A 22,619-nucleotide genomic window follows, 5' to 3' on the forward strand; every position below is an offset into this window, starting at 1 on the left:
GAGGCATCTTGTAACATGCGTGCGGGTGGTGTATAGCCGCTGATAGTATTGGAGGAATTTGTTGACGATTCTGTAGTTATCGACTGCTGTCAAACCTTTGGTGGTCAGGAGTTCAGTGACATGGTCACAATGTGGACTGAGATGCAGTAGGAGTGCCAGCCATATCTGTGTGTACTTTCCCAGATATGACACCTCTTACTCCGCGAGATCCCTGTGTTCAGTTAACAGGACTGAGCACTGATGGAGGTGGGTGTCATGTCCCTGCAGTGTAGACTTGCGTTTAATATTTAGCAACTCGAGTTTTATGCAGCCCAAGTCATTTCTGATGCTTTTAAGTATTCCTGCATGCTTGGCAATGCAGATACTGCATATATAGGCCTGAAGGCCTCCTAAAGGGTTGTTTGTTTGTCGACTGATCCAACGATAAGGGTGCAGTATGCCATTATTGAATCTCGTATCTCCATGCAATAGACCACGCATGGAGTGTGTTTTCAGGAGACCGCCACTTTCATGCAGAATTTTCAAGACCATAATAACTGGGGCATGGTCGGATAAGGTGCGGGGAGGTGAAAAATATCAGGTGGCCATAGTTTAGGCTGAAGCGCTAGTGTTATGTGACCATCATATGTCAATCAACTGGAACGTGTCAACAATGTCTGGAAAGGTGCACAGGACTGTGGGGTTTGCCACTAATATTTGAACTTACAGAGTCTAACAGTGGATTGTAAGCCATGTTTAGATCACCCACTAAGAGTACCAGATTGGCTTCTGCTCGCCCCATAAGTGCTGAGAGTTTGTGAAAGGAGGAGGGGGAGTCCAGATTGGGAGCATAAATATTAACTAAAAGGATAGATTTGCCTGCCAGTATGCCAAAAACGAGTACATATTTATTTTCCCTATCTGCAAATGTGTTACAATGTGTAAAGGGGATACTTTTATGGACCAGGATGTAAACTCCACAGGAGTATGAACTGCAATAAGCAACAAATCTGTTATCATCGCATGTGGAGCTGTAAGTACATGAGTCCCTGGGGGAGAGATAGGTCTCCTAAAGGAAAGCGTGTTAAACTCCACCATGGATCAAATAGGAATGCACTTGTTTGCCCTTCTGAGGGTTATTAAGACCACAGACGTTCCAGGACATACAGGTCCAACCTGCCACAGGAGGTTCTCTAGTCCAGGGCCCCATTAGGCGAGGTGAGAACAAGTAGCAGTCAGAAAGAGTGGCTCAAATGTGACGTGGTAGGGAAACAATCACTAAACTATCATAGAAAAAAAAGGCAATCAAAAACCCCCATTACTCCACCCACACCAGTGACAAGAACTGGTGAATTCCAAACAAACAAAGAAAGATTCCAATTCAAATCAAGTAAGTGTACACCTCAAAGGGGTGGCAACACTTCGGCAGTCGATGCCCTTGCGAACAATGGGACTGAGGCATAAATAAAAGTTGGGTAACGGGTACAGAATGTCAAGGGTGACATGGTAAATACAAGGAGAAACAATTAACAAAGGAATATTAGAGCATATTTACCAGAGATGGGCAGCAATGTGTCAGATCCACCATATCAGATATAGTTCAATATGGGGGGTCAAGAGAGGACTTAGAAAGAGCAGCGTTGGGAGAGCGGTTGGTGGTGGAACGCTCAAGGTGCACATTCCCCGTGCCATGATGCTTACAGAATGCAATGGCCTCAGTAGGGGTAGTGAAATTTCAAGGCTGTCTGTGGATTTCAACATGGTACGGCCGGGTATAGCATGTTGTTTTTGAGTTCCTGCTTCTGTAAGGTGGTCTTGACATCAGAGAATGTGCCACCTGCATAGTGGTATTGTTTTCAGGGAATAGGGAAATGGACAAGCCTTGACATTGCAAGAGGCTCCTTTCAGGACCCAAGCGCAATGCTATGTCTCTATCCCTGTAGTTAAGTAAGCAGGATATTATTGGGTGAGGTGGTGTTCCAGGCGGAGGACGTGGGCCAAGAGACCTGTAGGCTCTCTGCACGATGAACATGCTTGGTGAAGTCTTGGCGAGTAAAAAGTTCAGTGAGGAGGCACTCTACAAAGGTGTCGGGACGGCCTATGTTCGTAGATACTGGGACCCCCACGATTCGAAGATTATGGCTGGGCCTTGCTTCAAGGTCTTCGTTCTCATACACTGTCAATTTAAGCAGTTTTTCTAACATCTCAAGATGTTTCGTTACGTTGGTGGCTTCTTCTTCCATTTCAGAGATCCCCGCTCAGCGCCATCATGCCTGGCTGTATGACAGTGCTCACCCATGCGATCCAATCTGCTTGTAAGGATGTCCAAGCAGGCCTCAATGGATTTGAATCCAGCCCAGAGTTTAACCATGATGGATGCTGCACCGTTCAGGGGTTTTGCCGCACTGTCCTCAGATGGGGCCTCCTCGGAGTCCGAAAGCGACTGTTGTCCGTGTGCACTCCTAGGTTGCTCAAAAGAGAACTTCTTTGATTTGGGTTGCCGTACCCCATATTGAAGGTGGAGTGTATGTTGGAAGAGATGCTGGCAAGGAATGGGCACTGGTGGTGGGCCGTCCTGCCACAAGACACAAGAAAGAAATGTATAAGCGTCTGGCCTGAAGTCTGGATGCAATGGACTGACAGCGAAGGGATGCAGTCTGGAGGCACACAGCATCACAATGTGTGGGGCAGCCACTGGAGGGGGAAAGCGTACTTGCAACAAATTGAGATATCCATGGGGAGGAGGCCCTAGAACTCCTTATGCGGCGGATGGGCCTGGAGTTGCCCTCAATGGATGCCATGCAGGAGTGGAGCTGCAGATATGAGGTAGGTCGGGCTCCAAAGGCCAGGAATCCCAAGGGGCTGTACAGCATTGTGGCACAATCCATGGAGAGCTGGTGTGAGGTAGGAGGCCAGCCATATCTCAGATGGGTGGAGCAGTGCACAAGATGCGAAGGCAGCTCAACAGCAGTAATATAGGCTGGTTGGATGGTGGTGTGGCTTAGAATCTCTGTCTGAGGGTCGGGCAGAAGCGGGCCAGGCAGATAAAAGCAGGCGGAGCGCAGGAAAAGATGGGCCCGTAAATCCCCAGAGTCAGCAGTGGGCTCCGAATCTAATGGCAACGTCTCTCGCTGTACAGACACACACGTAGTGGGCTTGCGACGGTGGGTGAGGTGAGTCGGGAGCATGCAGTACAGGCAAGTGACCCAGCTGGGCTTGATACCCCCGATTCTCAGGCTCAGGTTTGGAAGTATTGAGCTGGCAGTCAGGCTTAAATCAAAAGTAATGTGTAAAGTATCTAACCGGTGCAAAAACAGTAGAAGGTACCACACAAAACACAATAAAACTCCACAACCAAATTTAAAATAAAGAGAAACAAATTATGAATAAAATACTACCTAAATGACAAAAATCCAATAAGGGGATCTAGATATGTATGAATTTTTACAGACTTAAATTGACAAACTGCCAAGAAAAATAAAGCGCCCAATAAACCACAGTCATCATGAATAGACACACTCAAGAACACAAGGAAACTAGGAATATATTTTCAATATTTGTACAAATTAAAATCCTATCCTAGAGCATGCAATATGAATAGTAACTATTATGGAAATAAGCAAGATAATCAATGATATTTGTCAAAAGGCATAACAATAGAAAATATTCTAACATGACGGTATTTTAGGGATTCTCTACATTGAGAACCACAACCACTCCCTTAGTTAACTAATCTGATCTAGTCTCATAGATGGTTATCACCCGCATATCTTTCGAAACAATAGAAGCAGTGCTCAACAGCAAAACAGCAGCTGCTGTCCTTGTGTATTTTCGCAGTGACTATGTTGTCTTGAAATGACAGAAAAGCTTATTGGAGGACTCAATGTGCCTTTCCCACAGCCTTCAGCAAGGACCCTTATTCTGAAATACCTGGATGGAAGTTCCTCTTCATGTAACAACGATTTGCTACAGTGCAATTACTCAGTCTGAACATTTGTTGAAATTGTATTTTTTTTAAACAATCAATAATAAGCCTCTCTGTCCTTTCACCTTCTTAAAAACTGTGAAACCATTTTTATTGTTTAAAAATAATGACTCAAAAATCAAGATGCCAATTGTTCATTGTACAAAAACAATTACAACAACAGTTCAAAAGCATATAAAAAAATAGACATTTATATATTCAATAAAGCAAAATGATCATGTTCCAATGACTCAAATAATTTACCGACATGAACAATTGTGCATTTATATTTGAAGCCTACACTTAAATAAATGAAAATGTGTAATCGATAAGAGGGATACCTACAAAAGAAAATATATGAAGATTATGACAGCAGTAACCAAAACTGCAGAGCAAGACTAAGCACTCCACATAGCACAGCTGTGGAGCCTTCAAAATCAAACAAAGGGAAGATTACCACTGTGGCATCGGGGAAAGCAGTATCGCCCGACACCCCAGCAATGCGGCTGTTTGAAGTACTAGAAGGACAGCAGGCCGGAATATCACCTTGTTTCTAGTTGTTTTATCCCCGTGATTTCATCAGATTGACAGACACTAATCTACAGTCCACAGGTACTTGTTTATTCCTCTATTAGAGTGCATGTCCTGCCAGGAGCTATTCAGGCTCTCCGCCGTGCTCCTCCAAACCCTCAAGATGAGAGCTGGACAGTTCTTCCAGGCATTGTGTCCCGCCTTCATAAGTGCATGTGACACCCGCCATCTTGTTTTAAGCTGTCGCCAAATGAATATGACTAAGGGAGGCTGTTTGCAACCTCCATTCAACATTTCTGGTTGAAATTATCGCATGTGATGTGAGATAAAATTGAAAATACAAATTGGCAAATGCCTCTGCAGTGCTACCTGGCTCTCAGATAGAGTCCATCTGGCATACGCTAGCCTCAGATTTCTAGTACACATAACTTCTCGATGAACACATCGTGTTAACCTCCCACAGCATGCCCCTGATTCCACTGGCAGACGTCTTCATTTGTTTTACCAGCCACATATATGTAACTTCAATGTGTGCCTTTATGAACTGCCCTATTGTTGTTTGGCTGTGGTTTCTGTATTTTCCCAGATAACTACTGTTGTCTTCCAACCCCGGCTGTGTGAGTGGATATAAATAAAGAGAGAAAGAGTTCTACTGAAGAAGGTGTTACCATGCACTGCATTTACCATGATGCATTAGGGCAAACTGAGTGCTGGGATGTGAGGCAGTGTGCTCCCACCCTCTCTCTGTTTAAAAAGGCTCTTTTGAACTACTGAGCTGACGAGCTTGTGTTGATGCACCTCCGCCCAGTGAGTGGTACAGAGACCTGAGAAGACTTTGGGCAGCATTTCCAGCATCCCCAAAATGACTTTTCGCTCTCTACTGATGAAGGAATTAATCCAGAAACCCATGTCTAGCGTTACACAGCACAAACTGCACCAACACGGGTGAAAAATGAAATACTACTACGTCAGTAAGTGTTATAATGCACTACATTTCCCATGATGCATTGGGGCAAATTGAGTGCTGGGATGTGCGGCAGTGTGCTCCCACCCTGCCACTGTCCAAACAGTGAGAGTGTTGACCTTAAGACAGTCTGAGTAGGTGCATAGGTGTGTTTGTTCAAGGTTCAGCATGTCCCACGTCAGGCTTTCTCTGTGCCCGTCCCACGTGCGTTTCCTCCCCTTTGAGTGGGTGTGGGAACGGACTGCCGTGGTCAAACATCTGAGAACGGCATTGGAGGTCAGTGACGTGGGAAGAGGTACTGTGTCCATGCTTCTAAGGTGGTTTGCCTCTGAGATTGATTATTCTAACCACCTTTATGTAAGAACAGCAAGAAAATCCTGTCTTTGCTGCAGAAACGACAGAGTACAATACCCAAGATTGGGAAAGGTGCCCCGAAACCTTAGTCTATGAAAAAGGTTTTCAGTAAAATGCCATTACCACAGAACAAGCGAAGGTATCAAAACACAACATAAACATCTCCGTAATACACACAATAATGTAACACAATTCAGCATAACACAGCTTAAGACCAGAGTACATAATAATTTTACCTAACAAAGTAACACATCTCTAGTGATCTAATTGCCTCTTCTCCTGTCATAGTAAACAATTTGTGTAACCGTAAAAGTTGTTGCTTCCAAATTCATGAGTCTTGGCGCTGTATAAATAGAGCGTCCATATATGCAAATACAGGCCTGGGCCTTCAGGCATCTCGGCCTTTCATCTGCCAGAAGATGATGATAAACGTGCCAATGCAAGGATACATCGTGGATATAAGTCACAGGAGCGATGCCTGAGGAAACAAACAATGATTACGTTTCACTCAATTGATGGGTACCAGGGGCTTTCAATTGTGGAGTTCGCCTTAAAATATGCAAAATAGCGATTTTTTCCCACAGAACTATGCTTGGCGCAGAGGGGAGACCTGCCGAAAGCCCTCCCTCAAAACCACGTATTGATGAAGCAATAGTTTTGTCTTACAGCAGCGGTGCAAGCATAGTCATACGTCACCTGTATCCGGGACGGACTAACTCATGCACGAGGAGACCTATGAGAGAAACCCTTGATATGGAATAGAAGTTGGGAATTGAACACGGATTAGCTGCTATCTATATTCTCGCATACGAGGTGAGAGTGGAATAATTTGGGGGCACACTTTATGGATTATAGTCATAGGATACCCCAAAAGAGAAAACAGAACGCTTTTAATTCACGGATTGAGTTTGAGAACCAGCAGTTGGATTCCTCTAAAATAGTACTTGGTTTATAGGAGGGTCCCTTGGGAGAACTTTGAAGTTTAGCAGCCCTGAAGAAGTCGCAAGGGGTGATTCCCCCGCTGCGATGAAACGCGTTGGCGTATGGCTAAAAAAGAATTCAACAACACATAACAGGAACAAAAATCCCCGCATTTTCTTTTTGCTATGAAATAATTGTCTAATATAGCAGTGAATGTATTGTTGTGTGCCTTGAACTTGGTAAAAACATTGTCTCAAACGTTCTGATTGATAAACGTGGGGGAGTTGGGTGTTTTCTCCTTCTCTCAAGGGCTCCACATTGATTTATTCTGAACTAACACAAGAACAAGTACAGCAGCCGTGCAAGGTACTCCACAGATAGCCACGCTACAAGCATCCCTCACAAATAGAACAAGTACAGCAGCTGTGCAAGGTACTCCACAGGTAGCCACGCTACAGGCATCCCTCACAAATAGAACAAGTACAGCAGCCGTGCAAGGTACTCCACAGGTAGCCACACTACAAGCATCCCTCACAAATAGAACAAGTACAGCAGCCGTGCAAGGTACTCCACAGGTCGCCACGCTACAGGCATCCCTCACAAATAGAACAAGTACAGCAGCCGTGCAAGGTACTCCACAGGTAGCCACGCTATAAGCATCCCTCACAAATAGAACAAGTACAGCAGCTGTGCAAGGTACAGCGTGGGAAGCAGCACTGCAAGCTTCCCACAAATACAACAGCAAGAAAACAGCCGTGCAAACTTCCATCGAATACACACAAGGTTCAGCACAGGCACCATCAGTGAAATCCACTCCACACAGAGAGGTGCTGCATGAGCAACAGCACTGTAAGCTTCTTTCACAAATAGAACAGGTGCAGCAGAAGAGCAGCTGTGAAAGGATGGAACAGGTACAGCAGCCATGAGAGAAACAGCATGGGTAGCCACACTGCAAGCATCCCTCACAAATAGACCAGGTCGATAGCAGGACAGCAGCGTTGCAAGGTACAGTGTGAGTAGCAGCACTGCAAGCTTCCCTCACAAAAAGAACAGGTACAGCAGGATGCAAGACACAGCATGGGCAGCAGCACTACAAGCTTCCCTCACAAACAGAACAGGTACAGCAGGATACAAGACACAGCATGGGCAGCAGCACTGCAAGCTTCCCTCATAAATAGAACAGGTATAGCAGGACGTCAGTCATGTAAGGAACAGCATGGGTAGCCACACTGCAAGCATCCCTCACAAATAGAACAGGTAGATAGCAGGACAGCAGCGTTGCAAGGTACAGTGTGAGTAGCAGCACTGCAAGCTTCCCTCACAAATAGAACAGGTACAGCAGGATACAAGACACAGCATGGGCAGCAGCACTACAAGCTTCCCTCATAAATAGAACAGGTAGAGCAGGAAAGCAGTGTTGCAAGGTACAGTGTGAGTAGCAGCACTGCAAGCTTCCCTCACAGATAGAACAGGTAGAGCTGGACAGCAGCAGTGCAAGGTACGGTGTGGGTAGCCACACTGCAAGCATCCCTCACAAATACAACAGTTAGATAGCAGGACAGCAGCGTTGCAAGGTACAGTGTGAGTAGCAGCACTGCAAGCTTCCCTCACAAATAGAACAGGTGCAGCAGGATGCAAGGTACAGCATGGGCAGCAGCACTGCAAGCTTCCCTCATAAAAAGAACTGGTATAGCAGGACGGCAGTCATGTAAGGAACAGCATGGGTAGACGCACTGCAAGCTTCCCTCATCAAAAGAACAGGTACAGCAGGAAAGCAGCTATGCAAGCTCCCATCATACACAGAAGAGAGTCATCGCAGGGACCATCAGTGAAATCTTCTCCGGACAGAAAAGTACAGCTTGACCAGCAGCAGTGCAAGCTCCCTCACAAATACAACCGGTACAGCAGGACATCAGCCGTGCAATGAACATCATGGGCAGCAACACTGCACACTTGCCTCAGAATACAGAATATGGACAGCTGCAGTGCAAGCTTCCCACACAACAGAACAGGTACAGCAGAACAGCAGTAGTGCAAGCTTCCTTATAAACAGAAAAGGTAGTCTACAGGCACCATCAGTTTATTCTTCTCTACACAAAGAGATAAAACCGCAAGCTTCCCTCACAACAGAACAGGTACAGCAGAACAGCAGTAGTGCAAGCTTCCTTATAATAGGAAGAGGTACAGTGCAGGCATCAACAGTGCAGTATTCCCTCACAAAGAACAGGTAGGACATGGGCAGCAGCAGTGCAAGCTGCCTTCACAGGATGAAGAGTATAGCACATGAGCTAGAATTGGAGCCTTCCCTCGTCCAGAACATACAGGCACAGCATGGGTAGCAGTACTGCAAGCTTCCTTCATGCACAAATCAGGACTGCTAGCTGCTAGGATGACTCGGAAGGGGCACAGGCTGGAAGGAAGGGCCAAAGACAGATGCATTTGGCAGAGACAGGAGGAAGGGGAAGGGGAAGAGGAAGAAACACATGCAGCAGTGACATAGAAAGAGGGATGAGAGTAGAAAAAGAAAGGACAAAAGCACGAATGGGCACAGACAAGTGGGGGGCCGCATCAATTGGGATAGAAGCTTGCAGGGGTGGGGGAGCACCAGCAGGAGGTCAAGGACAAAGTGAGGAAAATGAGAGGACACAGGTAGGATAAGGAGAAAGAGGGATAAAGAGACATGAAGAGAAATACAGAGGGGATGGTGGTTGAGAGACACTGCGGTCCCCAGCCACACAGCTGGTTACCAGTGGTTGTTCCATACATGATAAAGGTCGCTCCTAAAGGTCAGGGCAGGAATGGCAGGTCCTCTGGCATAATGAGGTACTGGTCACCACTCAGCCATATTGGGAAGTCCTGAGGTCCCGAGACGTTCATTAGCCACAGGCTGGGGAAGGAAACTAACAAAGAAAGTTGTTCTGGCCTGGAACATTACTGGGCTGTGAGGGAAGGGGCATAGAAGGTCTGAAAGAACACCCCTTGCATGTGCAGGAGAGGCATACAAGCACACGCATGGTGGAGAGTGGCTGGAGGTATGCTGCGCTGGCTGGGAGGATTCCTCTTTCATGGTACAAGAATATTATGTTTCAAAACTGTGGTACAAAGAGCAATGGTATTTTACCCTGGTTTAGCACATGTAAATGCAGAGGCTATTCTGGAATGGGACACCTTCCATTCCCTTTTCCCCCACACAAACCTTTCCTAACAAATCACTCACCAAACTCTAACAAGCCCTGGACCAGGCTCCTCACCTCCTGTGTGGCCTGAAACACCAAACCCACATAATGCCGTCATTAAGTCCCTTCCACTGACTTCCTTTTCCAGAAAGGACAAGGTTCAAAACCCGCTGATTCATTCATAATGTTCTATATGGTCACTTGCCGAATACCCCTCAAACCCATTTGTCGTTTACATCTGCAATATGAAATTTACAGCCTGCCAATAGAACTCTACTGTCCATTGAGTCAACGCTTTACAAGAGATTTGGTGAAAGATCCCTCCATGATCAGGGTTCCTCTATGTGGAAGCCTCCACCAATTCACATCAGATTTTGGAGATGCCTTTCTTATATTCATAACGTCCTTAAAACACACCTCCTCAGCCTGGACTAGGAGTATGATTATTCAAATGCCCACTGCCACCAGACCAAGTGTCGTCCTGGTCAAATACTCAAGCGCCTAAAACAGGATATTGCCTTCAACATTTCATCCTTGATTTGCACCTTGCATCTGAGACTTTGCCATTGCACTTCTGCATATTGATGCATATTGGATGAAGATCACACCAGCAAACAGTACCAGGTCTACGCGGGAGACAAAAATCAGCCCAGGCAAAAATGTTCACTCCAGCAGCACCCTGCAGGAAACTAGAATGGGGCCTTAGGCAAATGCCAGAGTCGCAGAATGGCCCATCCAACCCTGATCACAACAGATGCACTGGCTAATTGACCATCCCTCTTCCATCAAGTTTTTTTTACTTACTCCTTCTACCTCTGTGCCAACCCAGAGCCATCAGAGGCTATTGTATGGTGGTAAGCAGCGCTTTACAAAGCAAACCCAATACAACTCAAATAAATTAAAATAGTGTAATGATTATTTCATTTTCTGTTTGTTGAATTCTGCCTGTTCTTTCACTAGAGACCAAGTTGGGCAGGAGCAAGTACCCACAGTTAATGTCAAGTAGCAGCCTCCCTTCAGTTCATCGATGGAAGTATCCAACTAGGTTTTCTTCCTAGTCTGAACTCCGAACAAGACCGGGAATACCGGCCTGAATTTCGGAAACCAGAGTAGTTTTACACATTTTATCTGAGTCTTAATGAGTCATATTTTGAGGCATTCTAAATATAGGGCAAGACTCAATTACATCCTTAATCAAATAATTGTCCGCGGTGCATGCTGAGATCTTTATACCATGGTATGCTCTACACTTCTCCACTCAATATTTATTGGAGATTAGTTTTGTGAAGTATCTGTCAGGTCAATTAGTACCTTTGTCTTCCTAAGTTGTATCGAAAAGGGACACCAAATGCGAGAAAGAAACAGAAGAAGACATTACACATGATGAGGCATCCTCGCTGATGGCCACCTAAGTTCATGTTTTTTGATGGACTAGAATACTTAGAGAGCAATACATATTCCTTTTTTGTTGTCAAATTTATTTTAATTGGGTTAGTAAGGGTTCAGTAGAATAAGGCTCATTTTTCTTAGAAGCTTGTTTCTTTATCTCTGGTTCATTTCCATATGTCTCTCAAGTGGTTTTGCATAGGGTATAGATAACGGAGTCACTAGTTTATCCATAATAACTGATAAATTGGATTATGTATCGTATTGGTTATTTTCGCCTCCATCAGCAGCTGGGTCATGTGTTTTGCCATAATGAATACATTGTATCAGCAGCAGAAAGACTACAAAACGTACTAAAATAAAAAAGCTCAGCATAACATATATACACTGGCCAAATCATTAGGCTAAATAAACCCCATTTAAAAAAACTAAAGTGTGCAGAGGTCTTTATCACTGAAGACCTAAAAGGGGAAAGACTGATATTCTCAAGGAGAACAGAAAGTCTTAGCCACCTCCATTCTCCTCAGTTTTCAAACATTTCCACAATACATTGGCAGTCGCCAAATAAAACGAATCGAGGACTGAAAACAAAAAATTGATGTTCCCACTTGAAACAAGCCATTGAGCTCTATGAATGTCCTGGACCGGTCTCAGGCAGACTCAGATGGGTGTGCTGCATAGACAGTAGGGGTGGGCAGAATGTTCCATTCTGCCCGCGGATTTGGGCGCAATTTTGGCCACTCTGCATTACTCTTTAAGACAGAGTTCTGGCCAAATTATGCCATTCGCCACATGCCTCAATTTTTCTCCCTCAAAGCTCCAGAATATGCAAGCGCATGCAAGATTTGGCATCCCCAGTGCGGTTTTTTAACGAGAGCAATCGCTGGCGTTCGTGAGCGGTCTTTGTCAGAGGGCTGCTGCTAGAGTAGATATGCTGCAGCGCAATTAGATTTTTTTCTCAAGAGGCAGCAAAATCAACTGGAATGGCTGCATGCTCTTACACAACGCATGGTGCTGTTTGCTCTAATTTTCAGCGCTGCTCACACTACCAGCATTAAATTGCAACATAAGCTGCCTATTTTGTGCCCATTTGCCGAATTCCACAAAATCTCGCTGAGTTTTCCTGGAACTCTGCGGAATTCTGCAGGATGAAACTCAGTGAATTCCACCCACCCCTAGTAGATAGGCTTGCCTTTGGAATGCACTTCTCCTCAGTGTCCATTCCCATGCAGGAAACTGTGGAGCGTTTTGTCATGTTCTCACAGGTGGGATTAAAAATCGAGTCATCGAAGATGTTATAGTGGTGCTTTGAACATTAGTCCTAGTAGGTGGGGGGATTCCCTACCTGACTTTGAGATGGCCTCCACTGCTTAGCTGGGTAAAGCCTGCAAAAACCCTTGCAGTATTTGGTTCTCTTAGTTTGATAAAGAAAATAGATGACATTGATCTCCTCCTTATGTTGTTATATGGCTACTTGACACATTTTAGTCTCTTTTTTGTACAGCTGTGTGGCTTCTAAGGCCGTTCTTCACAGGAGGAGGCTACCTGTTTTCACAGATAGTGCTTTGTTACTTTTCTAGATGCTCCTAAATTTCTAAATTTTTTGCTCAAAGTAGTGTGGAATCTGTTACCTTAGTCATTTTTTGCAGGCACAGCAGATTCTGCATTCCCTGCTTATCCTAGTCTTTGCAATTATTGGTCACTGGGCATGTTTATAGAGGTCTTGTTGCTGCACAATGCACATAGTCTGCCATATGCTTCTCCCTTAAAGGGAAAGGACACACAAATGATGGACGGATTGTGAAACAAATCAAACATTCACCCCCAGTCAAGAGATCTGGCTTAAATGTATTCTTTTGCTCACCATGCCACCCCAGTTTAGACCCAGTCATATGCAAATCAGTAGTTTCCCTGTTCCCCATTGGAACAGTCCAGCCTGAACTGCCAAGCCCGGTCCTCACTGGACCAGAAACAAGCATCCTGGAACCACTTTCGGGGTTTCATCCCTCATCCGCCAGGTTAGCTTGAATCCAGTGGCACCGGGAGTCCGGGACGCACGTCTGGGCGTACCCTGCACATGTAGGGTGAGAAAGCAAAAGACACAAAAATGATGTACAGACTGCAGAACAAATCAAACATTCAGCCCCAGTCAAGATATCTGGGTTAAATCCAGCGTTCTTTTGCTCACCGTGCCATCACAGTGATGCCTTGAAACTGGTCCCAAGATTCTTGCTTATGGTCCAGAGAGGACTTGGCTTAGCAGTTTGGGGTGTACTGTTCCCATGAAGAGTAGGGCCAAGACGGATTTGCATATTACTGGGTCTAAACTCGTCATATAACTTTGAAGAACCTCAGATGAAGAATAAACAATACAAGTGGCCCATTTTTCTTCTGCAGCATTTGCTGTGTCTTCAAAGATAGGCAATGTTCTGACATACTGTTAAATCTTTTAGCATGCTTTTTATTTTAATTTCTCTGACTATAAACTGTCCTTGAACTTAGTGGCACTGTCCCTGGGATGCAAGCATGTATGAAAGGAGGCTACATTGTAACAGGTTGTTTTTTTAACACATAGGTAAATAAAATAATTTGTTCCAAAATTGAACTGTGCAGGTATCCTCAATTCTCTTAGCAGCTGGATAAGCATATGGTTTATAATTATGAAAAGAGACTAGAAAAAAGATTTAATAGATTAAAAATAAAATATGAAACACCATTTAAGTTTACTTAATGTAATGCATATGATAAAATTGATTTGATTTATTATTTCTCCAATTCCATTATGTCCTATTTTCATTTAAAATTAACTAATTTGCTATTCCAAACATTTCACTGGGTAAAATTCAAGGACATTATCAGACAAAAACATAGTTTTACCGCATAAAATGTTTTTATTTACGCATGTCAGGAATTCAAAAAAGGAAACATGGCATTTGTAAATTGGTCTACTTTTCAGGATTTCTCTGGCAGCAGAGTGTACTGAACACTCCAAGAGTAAGGGAGGGAGTGAGCACCCGTGCAAAAAGAACAATTGATGGACAGAATGCAGAACAATGTCATACATTCACCCCAGTACAGAGATCTGGGCCTACATCCATCGTTTTTTTTCTCACCATGCTGTTCCAGTTTGAGCCCAGCCATATGCAAATCAGTCTTGACCCTGTGCCTCATGGGAAGAGTCCAGCCCTGAACTGCAAAGCCAGGTCCTCCCTGGACTGGAAACAAGCATCCTAGGACCGGTTTCGGGCTTTCAGCCCTCATCAGCCAGGATGCCTTGTGCACTATTCGTGGCTGGAGGCACTGGGAGGGAACAAAGAATTGGAAGTGAGAGGACAGTGTCAGTATTGCATCAGAGTGGCACAGGTAGATAGAGCCGATTGTTGGATGTGTGCACAGATGGGTACCAGTGAGGCATGGGACATGGAAAGCTTCTGCCTGCCCCATCCCAGGCCCAGCTGTATCACACACTATGCACAAATGGGAATAAGTGGTTGTGTAATGCTGGCACACTGTTTTCCCTTTCACTGAAACTCTGGAGCTACATTTTATGTGTCTTTGTTTAAGTGAAATTTAGTTTATTAGTTCATAAAAACCATAAATATACAGCATACAAAAGACCGCAATACCAGGTCCACATAAAAATAAAAACAAATACACACACAGACTTAAAAACATTTTAAAAAATCATCTAATTAACCATAGCAGCAGTTGGGGAACAACGTTTAGGCCTCGCTAAATTCAAGGCTTTATATGATGCACAGCACTTTTTTTTGAAAATCTCCTTTTGCTACCTCCTTCCACAGTAACTGCAAATGTTGAAGCCTGGAACGAAGCCGTACAGATATCGTACTATAAAGTGCAAAGAGCTAAGGAACATAATACCCGCATGGACATAGACAGACATAAAATCAGTATAAGCATAGCAGCAAGAAAGCAGCACAATTAACCGAGCAGCGGATATAGCACACAACTTTTGGGCCTCACAAAATGTAAAACATCACCTAATGACACATACATTGTACTACATGTTAAAATCTAGAACATAGCCAATGTATATCATACTATAAAGAGCATGATGCAGAGAACCAAAAAAACAAATGCAGGCGTGAGCACAAATAAATCCCTGTGACCGTGGCACCATGTGGAAAGCACAGCGCACTGGACTCACCAGGTCAGAGCATTGTATGTGGATATAAACACTCCCCTTAAGTTTTAACAAACCTCATATGGATACTTTGCCCCAGAGTAACACCAAGTTTTAACCTGAAACATGCCACATTGTCTATCTGTTACAAAGTGCATAGTGCATAGCAAAGTGCCTAATGCAACCATGTTCCCCCTGACTCTGGTCTACTTGTGTTAGTCCAGGTAGTGCTCGGCTGCGGTGACAGACTAACTTGCATAACACTGCACTTTGGGTTTAACAAATCTCATGTGGACACCTCCCCCAGAGTCGCAGCAAGTTTTAATCTAAAACATACCCTCATGGGTATCCTTCTATGAGGTGCATAGTGCGTGACAAGGTGCTAAGTGAGGCCAACTCCCCTCCTGACACCGGTCTACTTATGTCTGTCTTGGCGCCTGAAACAGTGATCGCCTGGGACGAAAAGCTGGTTTGCAAAGGCATACACGTGAACTTGGGTTGCAATCAACTAATTATGACAGTAATTAATGTGTAAAAGGGCTTATGCCTTGCCGTATTAATACCTCAGAGGAATCCCTATCACCCGTTATAACATGGACACTCGATGATTAAGCTATAAAGTGAGAAGTGACTAGCTGTAAAATGCAACCATGGATCTTGGGAACCCCACAGACAGGACAGAAGGCAGTATTCCTTGCGCTCCCATCACAAGCCCACTGCGCCCCGCTTTGCCTGGCTGATAACACCCTTCCTGGGTAAAAACACAGTGGGGCACTGGTTGGAACGGACCTGCGCCCTAATCTGATCCTTAAAAATGGAAAAAAACTGCGCCAATTGAATAGTCGATGATTTCGTGGGATTAAGGCCTCCATGGCTGCTGACCTACAGGTTCTTATTCCTTGGGTGACAAAGTCTTTACGTAGTAGGGCTCTCTGGTGCCCTCGTAAACTAGGGCAGAGGCAGAAGATGTGCAGAAAAGTTTCCTTTGTCCGATGATACAAACAACACCTCTTACCCTCCAAGCCACCCTCCTCCTGCCACTTTGGAATGAAATCCAGCGAGGGGAGAAGACTAGGGGTGGGCAAAGAATTCCGCTCTGCCGCCGGAGTTTGCGGTGCTTTGTCTACTCCGTCATCCGTGCAGAGCGCAGAGTTCTGAAAAGCTCCACTAAGTGATGCGGAGCAGTGTTTTTCTCTGGAGCGGCTCGCCAACATTACATTGGTGAGCACGCACGAGGAAATATTGCATACTAGACCTCCTCCTGCCGAGATTTCTCAGAGCGGACAGTCGCGGCAGGTTGCACCCTCTTGTGTTGAGAAACCTGCGGCTCGCATTGAGGAACCTGCCGCTCGAGTACAATGTCTACTCGAGAGGCAGAAAGCAACAGCGCCCTCTGCCACAATGCGAAGTGCCGTTCCTACTGATTTTACAGCACAGGACAAACTCCTGGCACTAAAAATCCGTGCGAGTAGCGCGACTTAACAGACTCTGCCACTGGCGGAACGCCACAGAGCGCAGAGGAGTTCTTCCGGCATTTCGCGGAGTTCCTCGGAGTAAAATTCCACAAACTCTGCCCAGGCCTAGATAAGACATATTCTCATTACCATAAATTTCCTCTTCGCTGTCACTGAATATAATATGTTGCATCAAAATAAGACTATTCCTGCTGGGCATCATAGGAGTCCTGCAAATACTTATTGAAACATCCTTGCCCCCTTTATAGATGTTTTTTGGTCCAGAAATAGTGTGCCATCAATTTTTAGGGGTCTTGCACATTTTGTGGCAACATCTTAGAAACGCCACTTGTCTGACTAAAGATTGCTTTACCAGGGAAAATTCAAGTCTGACTTGCGCTCGATAGACCAAGCATTATCTCACCCCTGTAGGATAAAGTCGGGGTCACTTTTGACTTTATCACCTTGATGAGAGCTTTAAGATTGTGGCCCGGAGACTTTTCAATAGAGTAGAAAAGGCAAAGTTTAACTTCTTTTTGTGCTGCATGGGAGGCCCTCAAGTCCAATTTGAAACCTAGGCATGTATATGTTGCTGTTTCTTATATCATGGACCATTTAAGTTGCCTTTTTCCCCGTTTAGCAATTCGCTGATTTCTTCGCATTTTATGTATCTCTTCGTGTAAATTAGTGAGTAAGCTTGTACGTGCAGCCTTCATTGCCTCCAAATATATACATAATGCAGGAACACAAGTTCCTCCCTCCATATGCATGATTACTGTATCATACCCCTCGTGCTATGTAGTTTTATTTATTGTCTTATGAAGCATGAACTCCACCCCACCTGGTTTCAGAGCATGCAGTGTGGTGCTGGCAATTTTAGCAAATATTTATAGGATTTTTTATATTTATTGCAGGTTTGATTGGTGATGGTAGCACAACTGATATGTACATGGAATAGAGGTGGGTGATACCTGCCAGAAATTAAACATTCCAGACAACTACCTCAATTTCAACACTAAGCAATATTGGTCTTACAAATGTTGGCAAATATTGTACTATTTCCCAAATAAGAGAAGAAGACAGCAGAGAGGGCTGATGATAACATAATATGAAAAATACTCTATCGACCACATAAAACTTTCTGCTATGTTCCCAATGCTGAACCGCCAACAGCACTGGTGGGACGGAGGAGGGGTGACTAGCATGCACAAAAGTGTAATTTGGTACTCACTTGTTTCCTACAACAGGGAATAGCTCTCATGCCTGTATTCATTGTGCAGATGGGGCTCTGTGTGAAAGCTGTCTCCACATCCCAAAAACATAACCTGTACCCGCAGTGCCTCCAACTGGCACGCCTGTATAGAAGCTGTGAAGTTTAAGTGAAATGATTGACTATGAGCCATGGACATGTCTTTGTTACAGATGGTATTTCTGAGAGACAGGACTCTAGCATGGATAGTCTTGCTGGCTACGCAAAAATCAATATATTTACATGAACATAAGCTCAGCCCTTCAGAAGTCTGAAGTACATATACGTATTTCACACCCCAGTATCTCAATCATCTCCATTCTGTGTGCTCAACTGATCCCCTTACTCCAAGGAAGACAGTCCTTATTTTGATTCACATCAGGACTGGAACACATTCATCCAATGTGAGAGTTATAGGGGGTCTTCTCACAATGTATTGTGTTGCAGCATTTATATTCGCTTGATACCCCTATGTGGGTGCTGAATCGCTTACCTACATGAGTAGCATGCTGCATCATGTAGGTGTGGGGTTGGAAGGACGTTGTTTTTGTCTTGATCCTATGTGGGAAGTGTTTCCTTGCTGTGTGTAACGACCACCGAGGTGTGGTTATACATTGTCGAGTGAGCTCAGAAAAGCACTTGAGGCAGGTGGCATCTGATGTTCCAAGGTTCATTCACACATATGTGAGTCAAAGCTGCCCTTCTAAGAGCTGTGGCACGTTCTCAGCAATGAACCAGATCCAAGACAGTCCTCATGCGCCCGTGAGCAGAGAAGTTAGGATCCACCTATATCAGTCTCACTGGCTGGTGGCCCTGTAGTGGTGGCCCCACCACCCATGGCCCACTTACTGCCTCATATCAGGCCCCAGGAAGGCGATGGGATGCACATCATTGAGGTACTCACCTGAGTCAGTTCTCTCTACTCTCTGCTCACTCAATGCACACAGCCTGGTCTGTTGCAAACCTGCCTTTTTAGCGTGTCTTGATGAGACCACTTTGCATGAAGATATTTTAACATCCTTCGTACAGATCACAGGAGAAATTAAGAAAGCTCTATATGTGGAGAATAACAAATCCCACAGTGTCAAACAGGGTTTGTTCAACAATAAATGTACAAAAACCCTTAAACTGAAACACACACTACACAAGTCTAAAAGAGATGCTTAAGAAATTACAGCGGTGAGGGGTGATTATAAAAGCTCCCTCAAAGATTGTAAACATGCGTTAAGAGAAGAACTATGGGAAGTTCTGCAAGCAGCAACATTAGTCAGAGACAACACCACCTTTTGGAAGGTAGTCAATGCCCCGTTTTTAGCCCCTTCAGAGCTACCATCCATAGAGATAGCTATCTCCGAGGATCAATGGGTGGATCATTTCTCGAGTCTTTATAATAAGAACAGCAATGTCTGTGAAACTTTAATGGCAAAGCCCCTAAATCAGCAGGAGCCAATGCCCTCTATTCATTCTCCTATAGATGTATCCTTTTCTCTAGAAGAGGTTAATTGTGCCTTTATTGCAAGTTTGGGTGGGAAAGCCCCCGGCCCAGACGAAGTACCGGTAGACCTACATAAATCAAACTTGTCCCTTTGGGGACCATTGTTAACCCAAGTAATAGCAGTGTGTTGCTCTTCTGGCTTCATAGCAACGTGGTAATGAACCAACTCTGGTCCCAATTTTTAAAAAAGGAGATCGTCATAATCCTGCATGCTACCGACCCATATCCCTTTTAGATTCCTTGGTCAAGGTGGTAGGTCGTATCATATTGAACAGACTTACAACATGGCTTCAGACAGGGTCTGGGCACGGTCGAACAGGGCTTAATCCTAAACATTCTCCTGGGAAAGTATAGTTTGGCCAAACAGGGTAGGCTGGCCATTTGGCCTTTGTTGACCTTTTTGCAGCCTTTGACAGCGTAGTTTTTGAGAAACTTTGGAAAATCCTAGAAGATATGGGTCGAGAAACCCCTCCTATATTGTTTCTCAGGCAGCTATATCACGATGCTAAGGCAAGGGTAAGATATGGGATTGCTGGGGAGTGTACGGACAGTTTTAAAATTAGTAAGGGGGTCAGGAAAGGTTGTGTCCTGACTCCTTTTCTTTTTATACTGTATACAAATGAATTAGGCTACGTGTTGGCAAATCAGTGCCAGGACCTCCCACAGATAGACAGGTGTTCAAATCCTGTACAACTATAAGCGGATGACGCAGCTTTGATGTCATGAACACAATTGGGACTACAAAGGGCTGTTTCTTGCTTTTCAATTATTATGCACAATCTGGAGCTTAGGGTGTACACCACTAAAACATACATAATGAAATGTGGACACGACAGCTCAAAATGCCGGGATATCATTATTGATAATAACAAGATAGAATTTACTAAAAGATTTTCATATCTCTGTATCCATGGTCAGACCATAGGGGGAGCTGGTCCCAACTGTACAAACTAGAAAACTATTATTTATGAAAGCCACTGCTGCCCTGGCCGATTTTGCGAGAAAACTGGGGAGAAGAACGGTGGTAGATACATTACATATTTACAAAGTGAAATGTGTATCCATGGCCATGTATGGGGCTGGCATTTGGGGATATGAAGACCCTCAGCCCCTACAATTAGTTGAGAATGCCTTCCTCGGATATTTATTGGCAGTCCCTAGCAGTACATCAACTTATATATGTCATGGGGAACTGGGGATGCGGTATATTTCTGATCTTATAAAAACTCAACCCATTCTACTGTGGCATAGAGTATGGTCTAATCCCAAAATTAGGCTCAACAAGGATATCATAAGGGACAGTTTAAAATTACATCGGGCAACATGCATCTCATGGCTAAAATATATTAAAAAATGTTATGACAGACCTTGGGCACCCAAAACACTTTGAAGATCCTAGGACCTTAACTCTAGTCTCTAGATTTAACTTTAAAAAAAATGTGCTCAACGCTTCTTGAAACTAATAGATTTTCTACAGAAATGTTAAAGACTACAGTGTAGGCGAACCAGCTGACGTTAACCACTTATAGTATACAACCCTATCTAAAAACCATGTCAGGAGGGTATGATAGGATGGTTTTAATCCGTTTCAGACTGGGGGTCTTTATATAAATGACTGGTCGAAGATCCTGTGTTCATGCCCATCCCCGCAAACAACCATTCACGTTCTTTTATTCTGCAAATTTTACACTGAACCTAGAAAGCGTTGGATTTTACCAATATTAAGAGCCCTTGGTTATAGACAATGTCAGCCAGCGTTCCTAGTGTTACAACTCCTAAAGAACAAAAACTTTACAAGGTCTATAGCTCGCTATTTGAAATGTGTATTACAATTTAGGAAATCGATTTGTATATGACTTTCTAATTACACACTCTTACCCGGATTCTTTTTAAATGCTACTGTCTTGATGATTTATATCGATTTTAACATAGATCAGCTTAACAGTTGTGTTTTTAATTTGTGCTTTTATGATTTTATTATAAAATCTAATAAAGCTAATTTGAATTGAATTGACTATAGAATCCTTTACATGTTGGAGAACACCTATAGCATGTTAGGGAGACTAAATATGTTGGCACTACCAATGTGCCCTCCACTTTAGAGGTACATCACCAGTATTACTATTTGCTGACAGAACTTCTGCCGTGGTGGATTCCCCCCCCCCCTCCCCCCAGAGTGTTTCTTCAAAAAAAGTGGCTGCTCCTATGGAAAGTAGAACCACTTTGATGGAGGAAAACTCAAAATTTGGTGGAATATCCTCTGCCACCTCCATTGAGGATAACATGGAAATGTACTGTAATGACAGGTAGAAAATCTACTGCCAAGATTGAGACCATCATTTATTCATTGGGGCCCTAAGGTGTCTGAAGACAACTTAAATTCCTTTTTTGTGGAACTGCTACACTCTGATAACACATTCTTTTTTGTAGGAAGTAATTCACACAACGTGGCTGGCTACGAGAAGCAGCAACAGAAGCATCTGGGCTAGCCAAGACCCTGTCCAGGTAAGCATGAGTGAAGAGTTGGCACCTGAAAAGTCATCTTCTGGCTCTCTGTACAGAGGCTCCCATTTAAGCAGCTAATACTGAAGCTGGTCTAGTGATGCCAGTGTGCCCTTCTTTAGTTTATGCATGCGCTTGGAGATCTAGGCATTGAAAGACACGGTGAGATTGAACTTTCTTGGCAGTACTTGTTGCTCTCATGTTCCCGCCTGAAGGAAAAAGTCTTAGTCTCTTGGGCTGTTAGCCAATTCCGAGAAAAGGCAGCCATGAGACAGCCCTTTGTCTTCTATTTCTTTTAAGATGGGATGCAGAGAAAGCGTGTTGCAAAAGACTCCCTTCCGCCCAGATTGGATTCCAATCAACTCATTTAGTCATTCCACACTGAACCACCGATATAACTCAGCGAGAAAACATAAACATAAACATATCTTGCTAATTACAGCTTCACAAATCTACCACTAGGATATGTCTTTTACCAGGTGACATTAAGTCTACTTATT

General features: G+C 44.1%; 1 protein-coding gene across 2 annotated transcripts in view; it reads left to right on the forward strand.

The window, feature by feature from the left end:
* The window catches only part of WFDC1 (WAP four-disulfide core domain 1), a 470,630-nt gene that overhangs the window by 421,227 nt on the left and 26,784 nt on the right, over positions 1-22,619 (forward strand). For both annotated transcript variants that reach the window (XM_085637491.1, XM_085637490.1), the window contains one exon: positions 22,048-22,122. In XM_085637491.1, the coding sequence (XP_085493617.1) occupies positions 22,048-22,106 (59 nt within the window). In that variant the 3' untranslated portion in view covers positions 22,107-22,122. The remainder of the gene's footprint in view (positions 1-22,047; positions 22,123-22,619) is intronic.

This window comes from Triturus cristatus, chromosome 12, assembly GCF_964204655.1.
Source record: "Triturus cristatus chromosome 12, aTriCri1.1, whole genome shotgun sequence".
Classification (NCBI taxonomy): domain Eukaryota; kingdom Metazoa; phylum Chordata; class Amphibia; order Caudata; family Salamandridae; genus Triturus; species Triturus cristatus.